The sequence below is a fragment of the Anabrus simplex genome, chromosome 3, assembly GCF_040414725.1.
Source record: "Anabrus simplex isolate iqAnaSimp1 chromosome 3, ASM4041472v1, whole genome shotgun sequence".
In the NCBI taxonomy this organism is placed as follows: domain Eukaryota; kingdom Metazoa; phylum Arthropoda; class Insecta; order Orthoptera; family Tettigoniidae; genus Anabrus; species Anabrus simplex.
The window spans coordinates 10,127,950-10,136,155 of NC_090267.1; the positions used below are offsets into that span (position 1 = coordinate 10,127,950).

General features: G+C 42.1%; 1 protein-coding gene across 10 annotated transcripts in view; it reads left to right on the plus strand.

The window, feature by feature from the left end:
- LOC136866606 (oocyte zinc finger protein XlCOF6-like) overlaps positions 1-7,989 on the plus strand; it is a 214,414-nt gene extending 206,425 nt beyond the window's left edge. For all 10 annotated transcript variants that reach the window (XR_011017900.1, XM_068226552.1, XM_068226551.1 and 7 more), the window contains one exon: positions 5,683-7,989. Coding sequence is in view for 9 of the 10 variants with exons in the window: in XM_068226552.1 (XP_068082653.1) it covers positions 5,683-6,796 (1,114 nt within the window). In the remaining variant the exon portion in view is untranslated. The remainder of the gene's footprint in view (positions 1-5,682) is intronic.
- The last annotated feature ends 217 nt before the right edge of the window (positions 7,990-8,206 follow it).

Here is an 8,206-nt window from a genome sequence, read left to right on the forward strand (position 1 = left end):
CTCGTTTCTAGAGCTGATCACCTGTCCGTACTGGTGGTTGTAAGCAGGTCTCGTTTGTAAAGCTGATCACCTGTCCGTACTGGTGGTTGTGGGAATGTCTCGTTTCTAAAGCTGATTGCCTGTCCGTACTGGTGGTTGTGGGTAGGTCTCGTTTCTAAAGCTGATTGCCTGTCCGTACTGGTGATTGTGGGAAGGTCTCGTTTGTAAACCTGATCGCCTAATCGTACTGGTGGTTGTAGGAAAGTCTCGTTTCTAAAGCTGATCACCTGCCCGTACTGGTGGTTGGGGGAATGTCTCGTTTGTAAAGCTGATTGCCTGTCCGTACTGCTGGTTGTGGGAATGTCTCGTTTCTAAAGCTGATCACCTGCCCGTACTGGTGGTTGTGGGAATGTCTCGTTTGTAAAGCTGAGTGCCTGTCCGTACTGGTGGGGAAGATCTCGTTTGTAAAGTTGATTGCCTGCCCGTACTGGTGGTTGTGGGAAGGTCTCGTTTGTAATGCTGATTGCCTGTCCGTACTGGTGGTTGTAGGATGGTCTCGTATGTAAAGCTGATCGCCTGTCCGTACTGGTGATTGTGGGAAGGTCTCGTTTGTAAAGCTGATTGCCTGTCCGTACTGGTGGTTGTGGGAAGGTCTCGTTTGTAAAGCTGAGTGCCTGTCCGTACTGGTGGGGAAGATCTCGTTTGTAAAGTTGATTGCCTGCCCGTACTGGTGGTTGTGGGAATGTCTCGTTTGTAAAGCTGAGTGCCTGTCCGTACTGGTGGTTGTGGGAAGGTCTCGTTTGTAAAGCTGATCACCTGTCCGTACTGGTGGTTGTGGGAAGGTCTCGTTTGTAAAGCTGATCACCTGTCCATACTAGTGATTGTGGGAAGGTCTCGTTTGTAAAGCTGATTGCCTGCCCGTACTGGTGGTTGTGGGAAAGTCTCGTTTGTAAAGCTGATCGCCTGCCCATACTGGTGGTTGTGGGAAGGTCCCGTGCCTAATCAGCTCTTGTCATTAAATTCCTGTACCGCCGGTAACTGCAGTCTACGCGAACAAATTATATGAGTGTTTTCACACTCCTGTCGCTCCTAATTTAACATCTCGCGTTTTAGGACTCTATCCTCTATTCGGGATTATAGTCCGTCCTGTACAGCTACTAATTACGGGTAAGTTACCCTCACATGAAGAAGTTATTTATTACAAACTGCTACCCACGTATGCGGACTAATTCCTCAGTCAAAATTAATTCAAATATTCTCCCTAGCTCCTTGTAACAACTATTGTTCACAAACTACGGATGATGAAAACTGACCAGATCTGTCTATTATAACACTGGATTTGTCTAATTGCTACAAGCTCATGACGCACTCTATCTCACCGTCACTCTTGCAATCCACCCCGCGTCTTGTCTCTGTGCCCCCGTGCAAGTTCTCGAAAGAGACGCCGCTCTCGGGATAGCCAAGATACAACACGTCTTCATTGTGAAAACTGAAGCTTATTTCCTACTATTATCTCGTGCATATAACATTAAGAAAGGCAATTACACTAAATATAACGGTCAGCTCAAGACACTCATTAAATTACTTCACAATTTGCGCTCACGAGTAATTATCATGTTACCCTGCCAGGCCTGTTTCATCCCGCATTTTTTGTTTAACAGTTCCGGTCAAAAGTTTTCGATCACCTACCACAACTATGGATTTGTGGTTAAAACAGAGATTTAGTTTATCATAGCCCTGTTCTGATAATAAAACAAGCATAAACATGTAAAGACGGAATGACTCTGCTGTGTATTTGACCGATTCTATGAATAGGTCTCATTCATTCAGCTGTCTGTGTAGCAAGCAGTTCACATTAGTTTCCAGTACACTGTGTGCAGCTAGCAGTGTTTGTGTATCTGATCAGGTGCATACCATGTCACCTCCAAATGGGATGGAAGCAGAAGATTGGAACTGAAAATCATGCTGTAATTGTAGCTCTGCATCACGAAGGGTATTCTAGTAGGACAATAGTAACTAAAGTTGGCGTAGCACAATCTACAGTGGTGTATACATTGCAGCGGTTCAAGCAAACTGGTGCCAATGCAAGTGTTTTGCGATCTGGAAGACCCCGTGTAACATCATACAGGGAAGAAAAGTTCATATGTGTACAGAGTAAACGTCAGAGGACTCGTACTGCACCTGTCCAGGGTTCCAGTGCATGACACTGAATATTAAACTGACTGTTCATTAACGAATAGATCTGCTGATTAGACCGAATGCACTGGATATACTGGAATACACTGGCTTCTTGCCTCTCGCCTATATAGTGGAAAGCCTTATTTTCTGGAGGGGGAGTCAGTCCACGCCACCTTGTCAAACATCGCTCCGCTGGCAGGTATATTTACACTTTGAATTTAATATCAAATTAAAGCCTGTACATCCCACTTTCCACTGATCAATTTTCGTTTCGAATCCTCCGCGGGTTTGTCTGTAATCATCAAAGCGTCAGTATCAATTCCCAGTAGGTGGAGCCTGACCCCGGGGTTTTTGTAGTTTTCCTGGTCCTGTCAGTATTGGGCATCTGGTTTTACTCACTTCAAGTTATCAACTACCTGCGCACTTCCCATTATTCTTATTATGTAGAATGGTTCTCTGCATGATAAATCCGCATAAAATCTCCTCATTCATCGAAGCTATAACTCGAAATTACCTATCAAGTATTTCCGAGTTATTAATGTTAATACCCTCGATACAGTTGACAGCTACACATTGGTGCCACTAGATATGTAGGGGAATACATGGGGTGATATCGTCTCGTATGTTGAGACGACTTCTTTGAGGCTGTTTCGTGACCTCACTTCTCAGTCATGTGACATCTTGCTTGCTCCAGCTCTCTCGCTCAGAGTGAGAACGAACTCTACTTACGGGCGCTTGTACTCCCTGTTTTCCCAATTGCGCGCAATGAGAGGAGAGGCGCGTGACTCTACGGGGGGCGGCTCGCATCCCGGAACCGTCAAAAGTATCCTCATTTGGCGGCTATTTAACGCAGAACCGCGCGGAAAACGGCATATTCTCTGTACAGGATGTCTCTACATACATATGACGAGGTCGTGAACGGTCACAGTACGGCAACTGAAATTCGCGAGAAAGTCAATAATATGCGAACTGCTCCAATCTCTGCCTCAACAGTGCGACGCGGTCTTCGTGAACGAGGTTTAAAGGGGTGCATAGCGGCCAAGAAATCTTTGTTACGGACACAAAATCAGGTGAAAAGAATGCAATGGAAGCAGCAACATAAAAACTGGAGGGTGCAGCAATGGTCCAAGGTGTTATTCACGGATGAATCAAAGTTTGAAGTATTTGGGAGCTATCGTCGAATTTTGTTCGTCGACTTTGTGGAGAACGTATGAGGAGACAGTGTGTGACACCTACGGTGAAGTATGGTGGAGGGTCGGTTATGGTGTGGGGATGTTTCGCGGGTGATAAAGTCGGTTATCTAGTGCGAATTAATGGAACATTAAGGAAGGAAGGATATCACAGGATACTGATCAACAATGTAGTTCCATCTGGCTAGGGGCTTATCGGTCGTGGGTTTGTTCTGCAGCAGGACAATGACCCTAAACATTCTGCTAAATTGTGTACAGGGTATGTAAAAAGAAAAGAGAAATGTGGGAAACTGAAAAATATGATTTAGCCAAGTCAGTCACCAGACTTAAATCCTATTGAACTGTTATGGGATGAACTTGACAGGAGGGTCAGAAAACTGAGGTCAACTAATGTTGAAGAGCTATGGAATAATTTACAGAGCTGTTGGACTGCAGTATCTACACAAACACGACAAAATCTTATTTCCAGAATGGCAAGAGTTTGTGCGGCTGTTCGGAGGGCAAAGGAAGGATACTTTGAAGAGGCTAAAATATAAACCATATTGTATTCTACTTAATGATAGAGAGAGAAGATATATATTTTGTTGGTCTATTATTTTTTACGATGTGTTTGTATATTGCAATAAAGTATCTCGTTTTCTGCATAGGTGATCGAAAACTTTTGACCGGTAGTGTAAGTGTGGTATCTGTGAATCCCCAGACAGCATGCGAGTTGTTCTGCCCTTTTCCCTGGCTTCGTATCTTTCTCATACATCTTGCCACGCCCAAACTACCTCGCTTTGCCGTTCTTCGAGCTCCCAGCATCTTTCGCCCGTTTCCAGCTTTGACACCCGGAAATCATGATACTTCATGGTGGTCAAATACGTCAGACACGTGTCGCATGGAAAGGAACACATGCGGAAAAAATTACGGCATCTCGGCGTTTCCGGAGGCCTTCAAATGTAGTTAGTAGGACGTGAAATATTAGCATTATTGTTACATAATTTACTTACTTTTAACTGTGCGTTGCTTAAGTCCATGGTTTCTGCCGTTCCTCTTTCATCTAACAACGAAATATTTCGCGTTACCCTTACGCTGTTTAGGGCCTTTATTATTTATCATTTTCGCAATCCGTGCTTCAGCTTCATGCATAAGTTTCATGCTGCAATCGCCGCACCCTCCTGTGTTATTTATCACAGCCGCCACCAGAGGTGCATCATCCCCGATACTCACCAATCATCTGGTTGAATTGGCTCTCTACATTGGTAGAATGCTAGAGGGTACTTAACGGGCTGCTGGCAGCACTGATATAACTGTGTAGGTGTTACGATCACTTCGATCGCCTTTCTTGCATAATGAGTGTATAAGAGAAGTTTTCAAGTCATCAGGTATCGTGCCGAACTTCCGGTAGTCGACTAGGATCCGGTTAAAATCTCGACGTTTTCATCTCCACCAGCTTTCACAGCTCTCACAATGATGCAATCCTTTCAGGGCGCTTTGTGCTTCTTGAGGGCGGTAATGACCTGCTACATAATTGGTAGTTCATATGGTACGTGGATCTCTGATGAATCTTTTGTTGGTTGCCTTTCCCCGGACTTCGCAGTTGAGCGATTGGTTCCCGTCTTCAAGTTTCTACCATAAGATTGGGGGTTTTACAGTGTTTTTCTACTGTTATTATTCATGGTATGTCTATTCATGGTTTAGCAGCTGTTGTTTTCACAACTGGGGAGCACTGAGGGACTTTCGTTTGAATCACGGCCATTCCAGAATTCTTGATTCATGTTTGTTCATGGACGCTGCTTCCCCATTAAATGTTTCATAACCTGACAAAAGTCACTTAGTTAATCTAATTTCTCGAACTGCTTAATCAAAATTTTGCGTCTTATCGTTCTTAACTGTCCAAACGTTTGTGATGATTTTTGGATTAAATAATGTGCACAATGACTTGTGGCTCCCCTGAATTTGAAGTCTTGAATACACCTTCAAAGGTTATGGGAGATATGATGCTCTGTACTGACATCTGCACCCTTGTTCTCTGTTGTAATTGAACTTGAACATTTATTTACAAGCATTTGTAATTTTCACAGATTTTATTTATGTGTGCAGTGATAGTTTTTCCATTAGGTTTTGTTATTATCTACTCTCACTGTGCAGATATACCATAACCTTGTTTAGTATGCAAGATTATGCTTTTTTTTCATGTCCATGATGTAATGTTGTTTGGATCAGTTATGTTGTTAAAAAATAAGAACCATTTTGGTAGCTACGTACTTTGCGTTTGCTTGTGGATTCTAGATTTCATTTTGTTCTGTTACTCGTAAACGGTAATAACATACTTGTGTTTTCTGTATTCTAGTGCGGAGAATGTTGTAGTATTCTTCAGAGGTCCGATGGATACATGTGATAATAACAGCAAGATATTGGAAACAGGAAGTGATCTCATTTGCAATATGCCACCTCATAATGTAAGCCACCAACAAGTGTTGTCTCACTCTGGAGAAAGGCCAATCCATCCTTTAGAATGCAGTAATATGGTTTTTCTTAAATCTTCCGTCAAGAGACAAGTATCAACCTGCAGGGAAAGGCCCCAACATCGTACTGCAAGTGGTAAAGCTACACTGTCCATGTCTCTTCATTCAGAAGTGCAAAGTCACTCAGATGTATCGAAAAACCAATGTAGTACATGTGGTAAAAGTTTCAAAAAGAAGTTTCTCCTTGATCAACACATTCGCTCTCACACAGGGGAACGTCCATACTTATGTGAGGAGTGTGGTAGGAAATTTTCCACTAAATCTGGTCTTAAGAGACATCTCCTTAATCATGCTGATAATCGTCCAACTGATAAACGTCCATTCAAATGTACTGAATGCGGTAGAAGCTTCCTTCAGAGAAGTTATCTTATTATACACAAATTACTTCACACTGGTGAACGCCCGTTCCAATGTACCGAATGTGGTGTTTCCTTTTCTCAGACGTCTAGCCTTCTAAAACACCGTTTCACACATACACGGGAGTACCCTCATAGTTGTAGCGAATGTGGTAAAGGCTTTATAGATACCGGCAATCTCAAGAGGCACATGGTAACGCACACCAAAGTACGAATGCACTCCTGTAAGGAATGTGGCAAATTTTTTTCTCTGAAAGATAGTCTAAAAATGCACGTTCTTTCTCATTCCTGTCATCTGAAAGCTACTGCTGCAGAACGCCCGTATGGTTGTGATGTATGTGGCAAGAGGTACAGCGATAAGAAGTCTCTTCGCACTCACATGCGAACGCACACTGGATTACGTCCGCATTGCTGTTTTATTTGTGGTAAATGCTTTACTCAAAAGAGCAATCTTACCAGTCATATGGCCATTCATAGCGGTGAACGCCCTTACTGTTGTAGTGAATGTAGTGGAACATTTTCTCGGAAATCTTATCTACAGCAACACCATCTGCGGATGCACGCCAGGGAACGTCCACATTAATGTGAAAAAAGTGGCGTGCTTACAATAATGTTGACTCCCTCCTCACTCACACCAGCAATGCCGCTGTTGTTATGAATATGGTGCATGTAATACGAAATTTTGTTATCGGGTAATATTTAATTTGATTTCTACATTGGTTCGTTGTAAAAAATACCCTTGTTAGCTGTGTAATGGAACTGTCCACATTGTTGGTTTGTAATGTCTGAGCACCTTTCATTTATGGATGGGACTAAGTACTTCAGGCTTGAAAATAGTCGTGTGTTTTTAATTTCATTGCTCCACTGAGATATTTTTAAAATGGTATATTTTCTCCTGATCATTATGGAATGTTTGATTTGTTTATTGTTACCTTACTGCTAGTTTTTCCTTGATAGTTGAACACATAGACGTGTATGATCATGCAATGAATTGTCCTGAACATCATATAAGGAATTAGGTTTTTCTACATTGGTGATAATATTTTCTAGAATAAATTGCAGGCGGATCATTATGCAAAGACATCCGGACATACATTATTACTAATATTTACACTGCATTAACTAGCTAATACAATATTAATCAGTCAGCTAAACATTAAAGGGCATTCATTAACCCAATCATATGCCAGGTAATTAGGAAACATGAAACCACCACAGAGAAGCAAATATTTAGAGACTTATGCACACGCGTCTGCTGACAACATTCCTAAAATAATAATAATAATAAAACCGAGAGGTACACCTCAACCCCTTGCACTTAAATTAAGCACCTTTAAGAACGCTATCTATCACATAAAAATTAAAACAACTAGTACAAGAAGATGGACGTTGATCAGTAGATGTCACTACTAAAGTGATAGTGTAATGTGTTATTTTAAGGTTTCACAAACTGACTGAATTTCTTTTTTTTGTGTGTGTATGACAGTTTGCAACAACTATTTCAAGAAGTTTTCTACTTTTCTCCAAAGATGTCTCTATTAAAGAACTGAGCTCAGGCACTCTGGTGCAAGGTGGATCAACTAGAAATTTTGGGTTTATAGATTTTCTGAACTGAATTAACTTTCTTTCTTTTTGATACTTCAAGGTTTGCAACACTTCTTACTTATCCCGCCAGCTCTGGAGTCTGACAAATTAGAAATTTTGCTTATTTATTTTTCAGCCAATCAAACGCTTCTTGTACCTGTTTTATCTGCCAATAAAGTGAGAGGATATGTCTGCGTTTGGTCCAGATCTTTCTTGAACCTTTCTCTCGGGAATAAAGGCTGACGCCTTTTCGAGCTAACTTGTATTGATCGTAGCGTTTCAGACTGTGTGTATTAAGAGAGGAGGCGCGGGCCTCATTCATCGGCAGACAGAACATTGGAAATGGTAATGGCCCCCGGTTGTTAACTCGGTGGTTATCTCCAAAAGCTGACTTGGGTTGAAGGTTTCC